The 17,994-nt window shown below is 41.4% G+C and overlaps 2 protein-coding genes across 3 annotated transcripts in view; both read left to right on the top strand.

Annotated features, from left to right (window-relative positions):
* The window catches only part of LOC116696441 (probable carboxypeptidase X1), a 24,514-nt gene continuing 6,520 nt past the window's right edge, over positions 1-17,994 (top strand). Inside the window, exons 1-8 of one of the 2 annotated variants that reach the window (XM_032527452.1) lie at positions 1-407; positions 2,518-2,673; positions 6,357-6,466; positions 6,626-6,765; positions 7,229-7,313; positions 14,274-14,433; positions 14,522-14,613; positions 15,991-16,114. In XM_032527452.1, coding sequence (XP_032383343.1) covers positions 77-407; positions 2,518-2,673; positions 6,357-6,466; positions 6,626-6,765; positions 7,229-7,313; positions 14,274-14,433; positions 14,522-14,613; positions 15,991-16,114 — 1,198 coding nt within the window. In that variant the 5' untranslated portion in view covers positions 1-76. The remainder of the gene's footprint in view (positions 408-2,517; positions 2,674-6,356; positions 6,467-6,625; positions 6,766-7,228; positions 7,314-14,273; positions 14,434-14,521; positions 14,614-15,990; positions 16,115-17,994) is intronic. The other variant, XM_032527454.1, reaches the window with a different exon arrangement.
* LOC116696442 (uncharacterized) lies at positions 8,143-12,212 on the top strand. The gene is made up of 3 exons (XM_032527455.1): positions 8,143-8,530; positions 9,539-9,711; positions 10,326-12,212. Exons 1-3 carry the CDS (start codon positions 8,318-8,320, stop codon positions 11,998-12,000), a joined length of 2,061 nt encoding a protein of 686 aa, XP_032383346.1. The 5' UTR covers positions 8,143-8,317; the 3' UTR covers positions 12,001-12,212.

Here is a 17,994-nt window from a genome sequence, read left to right as displayed (position 1 = left end):
GGTGCTGCAGAGCGGCGGGTCAGGGAGGTTGAATGACTGTTTGGTGTCAGAGGGGTTTCTGCATGGAAGAGATACTATGGCAGGAGCTCTGCACATCACTCTGTTCATATTTCTGCATATTTTTGCATCATTTGTCCTCATTTCAGCCAGAACTGCTAATGACACATCTACAGTGGGCTCCACCGTGTCTTCAGATACAGCTCTCCCTACAACTGAGAGCCTTTTTCCTGCAGGGAAAACAAACGTGACTGAGGTTACCACCACAGGGTTCACAGATCTACAGTCAACAGCTAAACCTCCCAAAACCACTCCAACTACTAAACATCTGGCTGAAGACACTGGTAAGCCAGCGGGGACAGCAGTGTCCAGAAAAGAAACAAAAGAAGAAGAAGGTCCTTTGGAGTTAGGTGAGTAGATTATATGTTTTTTTGTTGATGAAACCACATCATTAATGTGAAAATGTGCATTGTGTCATTCAATAATGAGTGCACAGTGGACAAATGGATCCCTAAAACATTCTCACTATTTGTACTTGATTGGAAAGACATGCATAAGGGCAGTTGTGCTAACCTACATGCACTTAATTTAATTTTTTTTTTTACAACATGACTAATTTTTTACTGGTTCTACATGTGTCTAATTACTTCATTTCATAATTAATTTCATAACTGTAATGTAATTTCATAAATGTGTTCCTCTACACACGAACATGCAGTAACCTCCCCTGAGAACAAATCAACCAGGATTGTTGTTTGGTTTGCATCATTAGAAAAAATAGATATAATAAATCTACAAACTGGGGGGAGTTCGGGTAATAACGTTTGTTTTACTCCGGTCCATCAGACCAAACCCCCTTGGATGTCAAAGCTGCCAAAGATCTATGGCCCATTGGTACAGTCATAGTTAATGACGCCTCAAGTTTTAAATAACAAGAAGAAGAACCCTGAAAGAGACTCTTTCAGGGTTCCTCAAAGACTCTGATTTTCGTAGTGTAAAGAGAGCTCTGTGGGCTCTGTGGCTCGTGGCTCTGCATATCTGCGGTCAGAGAGTCAGTGTCCGAGGGTTGGGGGAGGATGTTCCACATTCTACCCTGTGTGCACTGAGACATTTTAGCTGTGTGTGTGTGTTTTGCTGATGGAAACCAGATGTGCTGTGTGATGCCTCAGATTTAAAAAAAAATAAAATAAATGAAAAACAAGACCCCCCCCCTCACCCTCCTCCTGATGTTGTCCATGCAGGCAGTGATTCAACTGTACACTCACTGAAGCTGCAGCTGCAGCCAAATGCCTATACTGTAAACGACATGTAAACATCTACAGCCAAAACCCCTCCAGCCGAGCAGCATTTACATCAATCCAGTCTCAGGGTTTCTGTACTGCCTGCTGTGGCTCTGTTGTTCAAAATTTTAGGAAGGTATCCCTGTATTTTCTTTTCTTGCCAAGAGTTATAGTGGCTGGAATACGTTTACACACTCATGCTAAAAAGAGGAATAAAAAAGAAATTGATTTGAAATTGATCTTAATGCCTTAATTCAAAAACATTGGAAAATCCAACCTTTTAAGGACACCAGTTTTCTTTGTGAATAAATAATGTATTGTAAATAAATAAATGTTCGTCCTTAAAATACAGGGGGCATAAGTATTAACACCCCTATGTTAAATTCCCAAAGAAGCAAGCACATGTTTATGTTTAAAGGCCAGTTATTTCATGGATCCAGGATACTATGCAACCTGATAAAGTTCCCTTGGCCTTTGGAATTAAAATAGCCCCCCCACCCACATCATCATATACCCTTCACCATACGTAGAGATTGGCATGGTTTTATTTCAATTAGCTTAATAACTGGTTTGGTTTGCATTGAGAGATGATCTTATGGAAAGTTCCCCATGCCCATCTCTAGGATCTTTGAAATAACTGTCTTTTAAAAATAAAAATCTGCCTGCCTCTATGGGAATTTAACATAGGGGTATGTATACTTGTTCCCAATGTAATTTAAGGAAGAACATTTATTTATTTACAATACATTATTCATTCACAAAGAAAATTGGTGTCCTTAAAAGGTTGGATTATCCTTTTTTTTAAATAATGCATTAAGATCCATTTCCAAAAGATGTTTTTTATTACTCTTTTTAATCAACTTTAGAGTGGGTGTGTCCAAAGTTTAAAAATCCACCGAGCAGCACATCTAAAGCTCTAGGCTACTATTTTACACCTTGGGCAGAGCCAGGATAGCTGTGTACCCTTGCTTCCAGTCTATGTTCTAAGCTAAGCTAACCAGCTGCTGGCTGTTGATTCAAATTTACTGGACACCTATGAGAGTGGCATCAATTCTCTCATCTAATTCTCAACATGCAAATTAAGCGTATTTCCCAAAAATGTCCAAATGTTTTCCTTCAAAGTAAAGTTTAATGCAAAATGGTTGTTCTTGGTGTACTGTAATGATTAATTCCCAGTCTGCTGTAATGATATTCAACATCTTAATGTTTTCTATGTATAAAATGGTTTGCATTCTTGTAGAAAGAAGGTCCACCAGGAGCGTAAAGGTAGCGAAGAAGCCCAAAACGATCGTGAAGAAACCCAAACTCATCACCAAGAAGCCGAAGGTTGTTAAGAAAGCCAAACCTCAGGTCAAACACAGTGTGAGCCAATCAGTGGCCAGGGAGACCGTCCCACGTATGTATGGGCGTAAACACTGATGTCTACAGTGTGTCAATAAGACAAGGGTCAGACATTAGTGGCAAATAGTTTGAAGTGCTTTCATTTACTTTATGGGGTTCACTGTGTCAGGACAATTCAAGTGGTCCCAGGTGATTTTTTCAGCCATTATAACTTTCTTCACCAACGTATAATAGCTTATATGAAATGTGAAGATCACTGGTACACACTGAATTGTCAGTTGAGGCAAACCCACACAGGAAAGCATCAAACACACCAGAAAACTATTTGCTAATTTAACAGAAACTCCAGCTTTGATCCATATGGATCCCTTGCTGAGGCAGTGAATACTGTATATCTAACCCTGTAGTCGCAGATCTATCTCCACAAGACTGCTTTATTTACCGGCTTCTGCAGACATTGTAAATGTCTCATGTCCTTTTTTTCTCTTTCCTATTTGTCCACCTTTGTCATTTTCTCTGTATGGTTCTCTCCAGTCTCTCTTTTGGTACCTTATACCTTTCTCCCACATGCACACAAGCTTAAACTAATAAAAAGACAAAAAAAAGGTTTAAAAGGACATTCAAATCCTGACTTTAGAATACATGATGGACATTGGAGGGATAGATTTTCCTCCACAGTTACTGTAACCACACACACACACACACACACACACACACACACACACCCACACACAATACAATTCTAGCACTGGCTGACAGGCCTGACCGAACTTTAATGACATCAGCTCTTATTTGACGTGGCAGGTTGCTTACTAAGCATTTATGTCTAGTCACCTCCACAAGCTAATCTCTGCTTTGACCTTTAAATACACACATAATATGTAAAGGCGCCCTGTATACACATACTTTCTCAGTCGGCTCAATTCCTAGCCCAGTATGCACACACACACACACACATACACACCTTCACATACCTCCCGGTCCCAAGCTCACTTCCTTAACCCCTAGGCCACCCTTGTGGTGTTACAGCAATATGATACACATTTAAATGGACGTTGCTTAGTTATGAGTTTGACTCACTTGCATTTTGCACAATTAATACTTTTTTTAAACCAAAATATTGCCCAATAGCATTCTTTGAATCATGAAGCCAAAAGGTCATGTGGAGGAATCCAGGGAGATTTGACTCAGTGGGGGGATGTTTCTATGATGAGGCATCTTGGGATGCATCTTCCTCTTGTGCTTCTTTCAAAGAGAGGAAAGAAGTGAAAAAGGGTGTGGGGGGGGGGGGAGTGGATGTGAAAACTGAGATAGACAGGAGAGACAGGGTTACTTTAATAAATCTCACTACTAGTCAAATGAAAAGGCAATTCCTTCAGTTTCAGGCAGAGTAAATAAAGCTCCTCTGAGGGTGCCCGGGTAGGTCAGTAGGTAGAGCGGGCGCCCGTGTATAGAGGTGTGCTCCTCGATCCACTGGGCTCAGGTTCGATCAATGCCCCCTCTCTCCCCTTTCATGTCTTCAGCTGCCCTGTCAAATGAAGAGACAGTGAAAATACCCCAAAAAATCAATAAATAAAGCTCCTCTCCTCTAAAAACCTACGTTTCTCTTTGCATTTCAGGACCACAATGTGCTTAAAGGTTTTGCCCAAAAACTTACAAACAATCTTAATTTTTTTATTCACCCAGATAATGTGTTGTGGACCTCTTTACTCTCTGGCTCATCTTCAGTTGTTTCAGAATCCCTACGGTCAGCAGCAGCAACAACGACAAAAGAATTAAAAAATAAATTACTTTTTAAGAGCCCAGCAACATTTTGAGTCACACGCAGCTCACCAGAGATCCAGTTGGACCACAAGGCAAACGGGGGCAAATGCTCTTTGTAGGAAATGCCACCTACATTTAGCAGTTATTTTACACTGCTGCTATATCAGAGACTTTTAAGCAGCCAGGAAAGCTCCCTGGCAGGAAGAGGCCGTTTGAACCGAGCTGAACCCTCCAGACAATGAGAGTCTGTCTGAGAGGTTACTACGGCAGCAGAGGACCCTAGACAGGTTTAAAGACATTTCACCCTCTGCAGGAGACTTTCTGTGCTTTCTCTATTTCTTGATCTTTTTTTTACATCTCTTTCAATTTGCTTTCTGGGCTGGCTTTGTAAATCCATCAGTGTCCATATCCACTTGCTAGTTTGATGGCGGAAAACAAGGGTCATGCACCAGGCGCCTGGTTAAAAAGGGTTGTACTTAGTGTCTTCATTAATCAGAGGTGTGTTTTGGGCGTAACATGCAATAAACCAATCAGAGTGTAATCTCCCATTCCCTTTAAAAGCCAGGCGCGACCTTGGTGCATTACTATTGTAATGGCAGATTTGCACCGTCATGTTTTTATTTGTAGTCTTCTGCGTGTGTGTGTGCTGCTGCGCATCCCTGTGTGTGACAAGCATAGTTTGCGGGCGCTATGCGCGAACCTAGGCACATTTTACAAAATTCACTGTTGAAGTAGGCTTGGTGCCCAGATAGCACAGTTGGTAAAGTGGGCACCCATGTATAGCGGTTTACTCCTCGATGCACTGGGCACGGGTTCAACTCAGACCTGCTGCATGTCGTTCCCCTTCTCTCTCCCCTTTCATGTCTTAAAATTTTTTTTCATGTCTGAAAATGCCCAAAATATGATCTTATGTTGGTCAATGGCGCGATGACTTCCCGCTCCCTCAAGATAGCAATACACCAAGAATGCACCTGAACACACCTCCCTGTACGACCAGCACGCCCATGGGCGCAAAGAAGGGGGCAAAGAGGGGGGCATGTGCATTTGCTATTTAGACGATGCGCTGGATGGGAAATTGACAACAGCGCTGGTCTTAAACTAGAAAAGACAGTTTTGTAGGGCTTTGCGCTGCGCCGGGTGCAAGATAGGGCCCGAAGAGTCCATCCTGGTTTTTTTAATCCTCCGTGTCCTCCTTGGCTGCTGTGCAGTGCACGGTCACGGAAGGCTTGTATCATGTGGACGTGCCAACAGAATTCCTCGTGGGGGTGGCAGAAACCACGCGCTTTAGCTTTAAGTAAAAGTTGCCCCAACATGAAAAATACATTTGATGTTTTTGATAATAGTGGTGGAGAGGGCTGTCTCACATATCTCTCGGAAATCACCAACAGGTGTTCAGATGTGTTGAGATTTGGTGATTATAATGGCCATAGCTTATAGTTTACGTCACATTCATACTCATCACACATTCAGCGAGGCTTCATATCCCCTATGTAAGTTTCTACACTCATTCGTTCATCTTTTCTTTTAATCTGTCACCTGTCATTTGACACATTGACAACATGTGTCTCCTTTGTTGTTATATAATTCATTATATAACATTACAATATCTCAAGTCATAAATGGACAAAGCTGTTTCTCATTTCATCTCTTTTGAATGATTTGATTTGTTCTCACATGCTTTTGAGAATTGATGTTGTGATCTCTGAGCTCTCACTAGGTCAAATCTTTCTACATATGTTCAATGTTAAACTGAAGTATGTACATGTGAGTGTGTGTGTTTGTATAGTACATATAGTGTGTAAACCTGCACATACTGTGTGATACAGAGGAGCAAAGTGGATTTTGATGCTGGTTCCATGAGTTTTTTAAGCTTTACTTAACAATAAATTTGGTATCATTCAATGCTGCTCTGCCTTCTCCTGTCATGGTATAATAATATTCAAAATGTGACTTAATCCCTGTTGACTGTGTCAGAATGTCCTCCACTGGGTCTGGAGTCACTGAAGGTAAAAGACAACCAGCTGAGAGCGTCATCCTATAAGCGTAGAGGCCTGGGCCCTCACCGCGGCCGACTCAACATCCAGGTAACCACTCAGACAAAACAGCAAACCAACAACTTTATCTACCACATGCTATCAACAGAACAACAATATAACTGTATTCTGTGTGTTTGTGTGTGTGTGTGTGTGTGTGTGTGTGTGTGTGTGTGTGTGTGTGTGTGTGTGTGTGTGTGTGTGTTGCAGTCTGGAGTAGACGACGGGGATATCTACGATGGAGGCTGGTGTGCTCAGTACAGAGACAAGAAGCAGTGGCTGGAGGTCGACGCTCTGCGACTGACTCGCTTCACCGGTGTCATCCTGCAGGGTCGCGCCTCCATCTGGAGGTCAGTGCAGAAGGTTAAGGTTCATAGAGGGTCACAGTGAACACTGGGAAATGAAGTTCTGCAGAGATTTGTTCACTTTTGAAGCACTTCTTCAATGTGATATCCCTTTTCCAAGTCTTTTCACTATTGCTAAAATGAACAGCTCCCCAATACTATTCATCTGGCCTTTAAAACAAAGCTAAAAGTCAGCACTGCACTTTTCCTGCACTGTATATTTTGGTATCGGCCTATCTTAAGACACCTAAATACCAGGCTTCCCTCTATAATCCTTTTTTTTTTTTTCCTGAACCTCAAGTAATGTTTCTGATTAATCCTGTAAATTTGAAAAATAGATAAATGCATGATGTAATGCTTGTTTTCTCTAATGGTCTATGGGGGTCTTAATGGGACCCAAGCTATCTTGCACCGTTACTATGTGTATTACATATGATATGATTTGTTGGCCTGTCTTGTTCACACACAGTTGGAACGTGGTGCATACCTACAAGGTACAGTTCAGTAACGACTCGCTGGTCTGGAAGCCATGCATGAACGGGACCATAGAGGCTGTGAGTGAACATATCGCTCTTTTACAGCATTTAAACTGAACTCCTATCTCTATACTTTATTCTCTATAAATTTCCCTTGCTTTCTGCTTTAAAGGCTTTTGTTGTAAGGATGGTAACATATTGTGTGGGTGAATTACACTGGTAGGACTTTCCCTTTCTCATTTTATAAGGCCATGCAACACAAAGTATTTACAGCTAAAATCCAGAAAAAACACATGAATAGCACCATTAAGTTCCCCATTCTGCCACTGAGTAACACGATGAATACAGTAAGCCTACATAAGACTACAAATATTGTGACTTTAACAACCAAAGAAGATGGTGCATTAGGCCTTTAAGGTAGGCTACGTTATAATCTTTGGTAACATAGGCTATATTTTATAGGTTTCCTACTCATTTGCTTGTAATTAACATCCGCTCTGTAAATGAGAAGTTTAGGACATGACAAAGTTCATTTGGAATGTAGCAGGCCTGGTTGATTTTTAAGAAAAAACTGGAAATAACCTAACTAAAAAAATAGAAACACATGTATTTTTAAACAGCATTTAATAGCTTCCATGATGTATTCTTAAAATGTCTTTCTTAATTTTATTTCTTAAAAAATGTCATACTTTTAAAATGATATCCACTTTGTTGCCAGGTAATTATGTTGGCTGGCTAGCTTTGCATTGGCAACAATGGCATGTGAATCACATCAGTTTTATGATGACAACGCTATTTGGTTGGATTGGGGCCAAAAATGAATTGTTTTGGTTTAAAGAAATATTAACCTATGATTTGGTGTTGGTTGGGGGGGAGGGGGGGGGGATGCCTTCGTCGTCATGGTTACAATAATAACATGGTTACGTTACGTTATGGAACGGTCATGCATTTAAAACTTAACAAAAACAACATTGAATATCGGGTTGATACGAGACACGATCAGCAGTCTGCCGTGATTAAGTTCAGTATTTAGTATTTAGTATTTAGTATCCAGCACTAACTCCTCGCGTTAACATATAATAATGGAGTTTTGTGTGAGTCGTGGCGCAAGCCCTGACTCACCGAGACCCCGGAATGAGGACCGGGCGGCGGCGTTGCGATTCGTGGCAGAGAGTGTGCTGAGCGAGAGGAAGGAGAAGGAGGAGGAGGACATTTGCTTCAACATCCTCTCCTCCTATATCAACAGCCTGGACGACCGACAGTGGGAGACCATACGGGACAGGATGAGAGAACCAGTAAGTTACCTGCTAGCTAACGTTAGCTAGCTAGCTAGCTAGCTAGCTAGCTAGCTAACGTTACTTTACCTCTGCACAAAACACACCCGTTATCTCGTAAAGCATTTTCTTTGACAGAAAGTCACCTTTACTCGTACAAAAAGTAGGCATAGTTTATAGCGTTAGCTTGTTGCATTTTAGTTATTGTTTAACAAAAAATAATTCAAACCAAAATGACCGAAGTTTAGACGTTCTATTTTTTTTCTTCTTTGAATCCATTTAGCGTTAGCAGCATCTAGCTAGTGCAACCGCCTAAATTTAGCAGGGATTAAACAGAATAAGAGCTGAGTATGGATTGGAAAAAACTTGAATCAGTACTAAAAAAGTTTGTAATATAATAAATTTATTTGTGTTTGAAAAAAAAGCCTTAGCGTCACTGTGTCCACGTTCGGACACCACCTGCTGCTATTGGCCATATCCGGACACTTCCGACTTCACGCACTTTTCCATCTTTTCGCGGTACTTTTAATTTACAATCATAGCCCAAACTGTAAGTATTGAACAGATATGTTGATAGAACTTTAGCCAAAAAGTGTCCGAACGTGGACACAGTTCCGTTACATGAACTCTGGCAGCCATAAGTCTCGGAATTGAAGGGCTTTATTTTACAATATTAGGGCACAATGGTTTCAAATATAACCAGTTCCTTTTTTGGGCTGATTTCCCTTCGTTATGGTGACAGTGGAAGGGGTAGAGGTAGAGAGATGGGAGATGACACGCAGCACAGAGCGGTCGGATTCGAACCTTGCGTCGCTGCGGGACTCCTCAATGGGGTGAACGCTCACTGGGTTAACTAGAAGCCACCCTTTACCCGTTCATTTTAACCATGATAAATAATGAATCATAGCATAAAACCATAAAAAAAGGTTTTCACTTTGTTTTCAGTTGTTTAGAACTAAAAGGCAGAAACTACCGTTAAATGTCTCCAGTAGCCTACCAGCAGTATTCAACTGTGCTTTTTCCTTCCAGCTGACACAGGCTCACCTGGCCCAGGTGTCTACGAGGATCATCGGGGTGGTGTCCGAGCTGGTGTTCCAGGTGCTGGTCCCGGCCCTGACGGTCAATCTCCAAACCCAAGATTCTATGACTGCTTCACCCAGCAAATCTTGCAAAGAGGAGGAGACTCCGTGCAAACACAGAAGGTAGAGATCCACCTCTCATTCCTAATTAGGCCTCTAAATGATCCTACAGTGTGTAGATATACTGTATTAATACTTAACAACAGCAGGAGTGTCTGTAGATCAGACAGCTGTTTTAGTTAACGGGGAAAAAAGACATTTTAGGATGAGTCTTCCCTTAGTCTTCTTTGCTGATGAAAAGAGAATACTGCTGAAGTGTTGATTAATTAATTAGAATGATAAAAACAGTTTTTTGTGAAAATTTGCTAATTTGTTTTTCAGTTTTACATGATTTAAGATTCATTCTGTACATGTTATATATTTTTGATATATTTTGTGCTGTTGGTCAGACAAAACTAGCAATTTAAAGATGTCTCTTTAGCAGGGAAGTTTTTAAAGTTTCTCACTTTTCCTGCTTTATTTCATAGACTTTTATTACTATAGACAATCAAATAATTCAAAGGTTAATTGATAATAAAAATGAATTGTTGATTATATTTGTAGTAATTTTTGCTTTGATTGAGGTTGTGACTCAATCAAAGGTTACTGTTTGGAGCACTACGCAAATATGTAATTTGCGCTATCATTAAGAAAACTGCCAAGTGTGATTCAACTAATGAATAACTGTTTCTTTGCAGGTCACCCCCTATTATGCCAGCCAGTAGCATGCTGGGAGAAATGGCGCAGCAGGTGGACCAGGACCATGAGCAGGCAGCAGATGTCAAGTCTGCCTCAAAAAAGTCTGTGAGCTTTGTTGACGAGGCCGTCTTTGAGTCTGCAACGTGGCAAGACATCGAAAGCTTTTTGGATCCAGCAACAGGGGAGGTGATGTCAGCTATCGTTCAAAGCTTGGACACCTGTCCAGAGCTGACAGAAGGCCCTGTTAGCAGGATCTTGAAACAAATCGCCATGAAAATTCAACTGTTAAAACGGACCGGGGAAGAGAAAGAAAACAGATGTTTGAAAGAGTTTAATATGGACATGCACTGCTGCAGCTGCTGGTGGTACCTTCATGACAAACGTCAGAGCTCTACCAGCAAAGTAAAAGAAACCTTTACAAATAGCCAAAAAGATAAAATACCCCTGGAGACAAATTCTGAAGACCGAGACGGGTCACCTCTTCAGGACATGGTAATAACTTACCCGATGACTGTGTCCCCTGAGGAGGTTGTCAAAGACCTTTCATGCTGCAGGTTCCGAGCCATCTGCCTGCGTATACTGAAGGGATTCCTCATGAGGTCAAGGCTCATGTTTTCCTCGTATTGTTTCAAGGGAAGGGCCATCACACATGAGCCCAACGTGGACTCTGTGGCCTCAGATATGTTGGACACTGTGTTAGACAGCGTCAAACAATTGTCGGAGCCAGAGCCAAGGAAATGGACCTTCCCATGGCAACGGTCTGAAAACACCACCGTGTCTGAGAAACGTTTTGTCTACACAGCCGTGAAGCTTAAAACCAGTTTGCAGGAGACAATGCGGAAGTTCTATAACTCCTACAAAGAGTTGTCAGACAAACTGAGGGAGGCGGAAAAGGAAGAAGCAAGGAGGGTTTTGTCTGATCTTCTTTCCAACAAAAGTGATGACAAAGCTGAGGACTCCGAGAAGGGAAGTGTTGTTCAGGACCCCCAGGAGGTCGGTGGGATTCAGAGCTTCCAAAGCACAGCGACTGAGTCCATGGTCAACAGCATGGCAGGCGTGGTGAAGTCTTTCCTGGATGAAACGGAGCAGTTGTTGAAACAAGACGACAGCAGCGTCCTGGGTGACAACGCAGCACTGACCGGGCTGGAACAGCTGATCAGCCAGGACAAGCTGTTCACCTTCTCTAAGATGCTGGCAGACAAGCTCGCTTGCATGTTTAACGAACAGACACAGAGTGCCCCTAGGCTGCTGGCTTCCGGCAGAAAGGCGTGGTCCGATTCAGAACTCAGCCAGCCGACGAGACGGTCTGTTGGTGTCATCATGCCCACTGAGCAGGTGTACATATTTGTTGAGGAAGCCGTAAAGCGCCTGATGACATCGCTCATCTTCCCTCCGGCATCCTGGGGAATGGGTACAATGATCAAGGTTCAAAGCGGCACTTCACCTACCCCTGACTGGGAAGAGTCGACGAAGAAGTACGAGGCCTCCATACAAGCCTACTGTACGCTGATTGCCCAGCAGGTGATACAAATCCTCGGCAGGGCGAATGCATCCTCCAAGCTCCAGCAGGAAGTCATTGAGCCAAAGAAAAAGAAGAACATCATCCATTTCCTCCAGGAACTTTCTAACAACATCATGAGGAAATGTAGGACTCGGACCAACAAGGAGGTCTAAGACGTCCAGCTGTCTACAGAGGACGGACAAGACATTTTAACATGTACTGTATTACTAAAGATCTCACCCTGAAGCCCTACCTTTCCCCAACTTCCAACCCACTCATTCCACCCTTCCTCATCCGCCAACATGTTAGAATGACTTGCCAACTATACCCCATTCACTTCAGCTGGCCCTAAGTCTTATGAAAAAGCACCTTCATATAAAATAAAGATATAAAAGAAATGATTTTAATTTCATCAGCATTTGACATTTTTTTTGATATTCAGTAGCATTTTATACGCTAAAAGACTGATTAAATGGTAATTAAATTATGGAAAAAAAGAGATAAATTGATAATAAAAAGGTACTTTCAGTAGTAATTGTTGGTATACAGTAACACAATCTTCAGATAAAGAACTGTTAAGTAAATCTTTGCAGCTATCTCCAAGAAACTCCCAAGCTGCTGAACCGTTGCTTATAAACTCATCAACCATTCCCTAGTTCTGTCTTAAAGCACCCACATTCTGCTCATTTTGAGGTTCATAATTGTATGAATTGTCCTTTTGAGGTTGTACCTGAATAGGTTTACATGGTTTCATTTTCAAAAAACACCATATTTTTGTTATACTGCACATTGCTGCAGATCCTCTTTTCACCCTGTGTGTTTAGGTCTCTGTTTTAGCTACAGAGTGAGACATCTCACTTCTATATTATCTTTGTTGGGAGTCACACATGCTCAGTCGCTAGGTAAGATCACATCAGCTAGATAACTCTTTCTCCAGCTTTGGTCAGCACAAGGCAGGATTAGCTGGGAGACTTCTTCTAGACAAGGGACACTTGTGGAATACCTGCAGAACAGGGACAGGAAGTAGTTCTTTTGGAGATTATAGTCAACTAGTGTGTGTTGTAGCAGGGTTTAGCCATTGAGAACAAGCTGGCGCTAGCATGTGATTTTTTCCAAGTTTGTATGTGTGTGGAAGCACCAGAGACAGAATAACACCCAGAAAAAGTGATTTATTTTATAATATGGGCACTTTAAAACATTAGGAGTATGTACTCACTTACTTTACAAATTAATCTCTCTATTTTCTCTAAATTACTTTAAATTATAGTATAAAACTACTCAATCTTTTCTCTTTGCCCAGACCCATTCTCAGTTACAACTGAAGGGTCTGGTGTCAACCAGGCTACTAATAACCAGCAAGTTATACAAAAAGATATTTTGTAGGAAACTGAATGGGTTGCTAAGTTGGCATTACTTAAATGTCTACATTCATGGATCATATTCTGTCAGGTTCAGGGGATGTCCTGCTGCTCTTCATACAGCGTGTTTTACTGGCTTTTGGTACATTTCCTTTACATTTTTTATTGTAAAATGGTTACATTTGTGCACTACATTTTTAAGAAAACGCTTCATGTTGACACTCCTGCACACACTTGATCTTTAATGTCAGTTTGTAGAATAAGAAAAGGGAAAGTCATTACAGTTTAATTTACCCACAAGATGTTTCCCACTATTCTAACAAAAGCCCAGGAAGGAAAATTTGGTCAGTAGCGTTTATTGAAGGACATGAAAAATGTTGTTTGTACAAAATTCAGTTATTTCCTCTTTTAACAGCACGAAAAACAATAACAGTGGACAAAACTCATTTTTCTTAGGAAGGTATAATAATACTAATGCTTTGTGTTGCTCAGTGACAGGGCTTTGTGATTTGGTTAGATTTATGAAACTCCTCTGCCCTTTGGTTATTCAGGATGGCAAAACTGGTTTGGAAACGTTGCAGCCGTGGTTAGGTTTGCTTATTTGAGTGGTCTTTAAGTTGTGTGTGCCAAAGCCACAGCTGACCATGAAGTGTCAGTCATGCAAAGATTCTTTTTTCCATGGGGCATCAGACTGGTTTAAAAGTTTTCTAAAGACCAATGACTATATCTTTTATTATTACTATAATTCAGTTTATGTCTGTATTTTATACACAATAGAGGAAAAACCAGTCAATCTCAGAAAGACACATGTCAAAGCCAGAGAGTAGAAGGTGATGGCATTGCCTAATGGAACTAAAAATCACGACAGCTTAACATGTCCTTTCATGAGCCTGGTTCTTTATATGGAGTAGTGTTTTCACATTTTTTTTAATGCAATTTAGGCTGTGGATGGAAGGGGGAATGGATGACATCATGAGAAAGGTCCCTGGTTAGATTTAAGTCATGCAATTTCATGTTTTGCATTTTAAACCACTTCAACCACAAGACTGAAGATTCCTCATGTTTCACCACGTCTCCTTGTGCTGCAGGTATTTGAAGGAAACCAGGACACAGAAACACCTGTCCTCGCCCTTTTCAACACTTCCACGGTGGCCCGTTATATCCGGATCAACCCACAGACCTGGTACCAGAACGGGACGCAGGGGGACATCTGTCTTAGAGCTGAGGTGTTGGGTTGCACACTCCCAGGTACAGGAGACCAACTGCTAGAATTATGTTTTTGTAACCTTTATGTTCTGTGTGGTAACTGTAACCTACACCTTTTCCATGATCACAGATCCAAATAATATCTACGCATGGCAGACACAGCCAACAGGGTCTAAAGACAAGCTGGACTTCAGACACCACAACTACAAGGAGATGAGGAAGGTTAGACAATGGTGTTAACCCTCCTGTTGTCCTCAGGGTCAAAATAGATTTTTCATTTTCAAAAAGTTTCTAAATCAGAAAATTTGGGTTTCCTTCAACCAAATTGTAAAAAAACATAACGTGGATGGTTCCCTATGACGCTCTTCACAAGTTAAATACCTGATCAGTTCACTATTGTCCTTGAATTTGCGTGTTTAATTTTATAGCATTTGAAGAAAAAAAAAGATTTAAGAGAAAAAAGTGACAGACATTATAGGGAGAAAAAAAAAATGTCCCAAAAAAAACGCAGAAAAAATCAACAAAGACATTGGAAAAGGTGCGAAAGAAGTAAGGGAAAAGTTATAAAAGTGTCAAAAAGTGACAAAGAATTTCAGAAAAAGCTCCGAAAATACTCAAAAAAATTAACAAAGAACTTTGGGAAAAGTGACAAAAGTGTCTGGAGGTTTTTACTTAAAATTTTGACCCAGAAAACCTAAATGTTGCATGGTCTACGGGAAGAAAACATGAGGGTTAAAGAAGAACCGACTCATGACGCGGGCTTGATCCTTTTGTACACATAGTTGCAAAAAGTAATGCATTGCAATGTGTTTGTATTCCACGTAATTATTGCTGTATGGAGGGAGTGGGGCGGAGGTGGGGCTGGATGGGATGGTTGGAAGATTTTCAAGCGGGGGAGCAGAGTTTGCGTCCTGGGTAAACCAAAAGACCTTGATTGAAAAAATGTATGTTCCTAGGGAGTATGGAGGTAACCTTTCCCCTTATGACATCATGTAGGTACGATTCCAGATCGGCCCATCTGAGCTTTCATTTTCTCAAAGGCAGAGTAGGATACCCGGGGCGCGGTTTACACCTGGTTTACATATTAAAGGTGCTCTAAGCGATGTCACGCGTGTTTTAGGCTGTCACATTAGTTGTCACAAGGGAGGGGCAAGCTAGTCTTGTTTTGTTTGAAAATAATTTGAACGTCAAGTAACAAGTAACATCACCCAACGTCGCTTAGTGCATCTTTAATGTTAAAAAAACGTATAAATTGAAATTTTCATGCCACGGGACCTTTAATAAAAGTTAACACACATAGCCTACCCGTTTAGGGGTTTTGCAGGGAGTCTAGGAAGCTCCCACGGCATGTGTGGTCTGGTTTCAGTCTGACCATAAAACAAATATTATGGGAGCCTTCACTCCTTCGTGGCAGCGTCCTCACTGTGCTGCCACTACCTGCGGTCTGTTGGAGACACCGACCCGCATCTGGTCAGAGAACCGCCCACGGAAACAAACACAGATCCACATACAGCCTTTTAACACAACTTAGACAGGTCGGGCATACGTGCATGTTGATTATAAACAGACAAAATGTGCAACTTTGTTGTCGTGTCCCAGTTGATGAAGTCGGTGAACGAGGCGTGTCCTGACATCACTCGCATCTACAGCATCGGGAAGAGTTACACGGGTCTGAAGCTCTACGTCATGGAGATCTCTGACAACCCTGGAAAACACGAGCTGGGTGAGATACACTGGAACTTTCTTTAAAAAGGTGTCTACCACAAAAAGGAAAAACTCATTCTAATGTAAATGTAGAAGATCCAGTTGGGAAAGTGTTATCATTTTCATCAACCAAAACATTTTTAAATAATGCGTGGTCTTTCATTAGTTCATGGTCAAAGAATATGAGTTAGTGAAACTAAAAGAAATGCTTCTTTAACTGAAATTGCAGTCTTCTACGTGCTCTATTGCTGCGATGAGAGGAAGCATTTATTCTAATGAGGACCAGATGCTTTGCGATCACAGAGAAGGGGTCAGAAGCCACTTCTGCAATGGCTGCCTCTGTATGGCATCCCTGCAAAACTACACAGCCCAGCGCTGTGTGAAACATAAACCTATACAGACCAGAGATCTCTTACGTTTACTCGGAAGTGTGTAAATGTTTTCTTTGGCCTCCTCAGCTCAGCCCACATGGCAGCAGAATGGAGAGCTTTCCCACCAAAACACATGGCAGTGAAGGCAGCACAGGGTAGTAAAAGGAGAGTGGAAGACCATGGCTGCCAAAGGATTTTTTCAGCTTGTTTCATTGCAGTTAGGAATCCTTTTTTTAATTAAGTGAAACACATGATCCTTAAACCTGAGTCAAAACACAGAAATCATCAAAACAGATATGGACTTCCTGTCTTGTGTCTTAGGACTGCAGATAATTGGTTGTCTTTACAGAAGGCAAACATTCGTTTTTCTCTCCTCTCTTTTCACGGACCCGTTTTTTTTCTTTTTTATCCACCTTAAATTCTTTTTTCCAGGGAGTGTGTTTCGATTGGGTGTGGTGTTTTGTTCCATGTGTTGGAACGATCTTATTTGCTGAGTTTTCAGTATGTTCTGTCATCTGCCATCTCTGTGGTTACAGCTGGAACACACACACAGGCTTTAAAATAGTCAAATATACTCCTCCTGCCCCTTCCCGTTCTTTATGTAACTTTTTTTCCCCCCATGTGTTTTGTTTGCCAAAACATTATTAATGCTTGGCTGGATATTAGAAATTATATAAATGCATTTAATAAAACCACAAGAATCCCAAAGATGTATTGTACATGTATCAAAGGGTAAGGTGGAGGATGGGGGTGTGGCCTTGACCATTCTTTGCTTGTTTTCAAGCCATGATGTCTCTCTTTCTCATGAGCGGACCAAATTCTCTGTGTAGGCAAAGCAGAGAACTGGGACGTAAGCTTTCCCTTTGTGACATCATAACGGGACGATTCCAGATTGGGAAGATTGGATTTGCCATTTGTAGCCACTGGGGGACCTTAGGCAGGTTGGGTCAACTCATATTAATGTTAAAAAAAACATTTTTTCATGCCATTGGACTTTTAAACACTTAACCTGCAGAGGCTTTTATTTTGGTAAATGATTACTGTATAAGGGGTTCCACTCAAACTGGCTCTACCAAAACAGTGATTTGTGAGCGTTAGTAGTGTTTCCAGCTCCAGTTATTGAAGTAAAGCCATCTCCATACTAATGTGTGAGCTGAAACTCCTCCTCATAAACGGTGTGAGGAGGAGGTGAGAGATTTCAGAGCTGCCTGTCAGTGCATGCAGACCACACAGATCCAGGTCTTTATAAAGGGGGTGTGTGAAAGAGCTTGATCTGTACAGAAGGTATTTTGAAAGCACTGATTGTCTAGAATGTTTTTTGAGGACGATGTAGCACACTGCTTCCTCCAAAACAACACGAGGAGGAGGTCTGATTTGCCTGTTGCTCTGTCTTGGTTTTGATTTTCAGAGACCCTTTCTAGCTCCATAAACTCATTTTGACTTTGGAAAAACATAATGTCAAAAGTACTAAATGTTTCAAATGCAGCGGTAGAAGAAGCATTCAGATCCTTTACTTTAATACTAATAC

This window comes from Etheostoma spectabile, chromosome 10, assembly GCF_008692095.1.
Source record: "Etheostoma spectabile isolate EspeVRDwgs_2016 chromosome 10, UIUC_Espe_1.0, whole genome shotgun sequence".
In the NCBI taxonomy this organism is placed as follows: domain Eukaryota; kingdom Metazoa; phylum Chordata; class Actinopteri; order Perciformes; family Percidae; genus Etheostoma; species Etheostoma spectabile.
The sequence above is the reverse complement of the archived record's forward strand: the minus strand, read 5'-3'. Positions and strand labels throughout refer to the sequence as shown.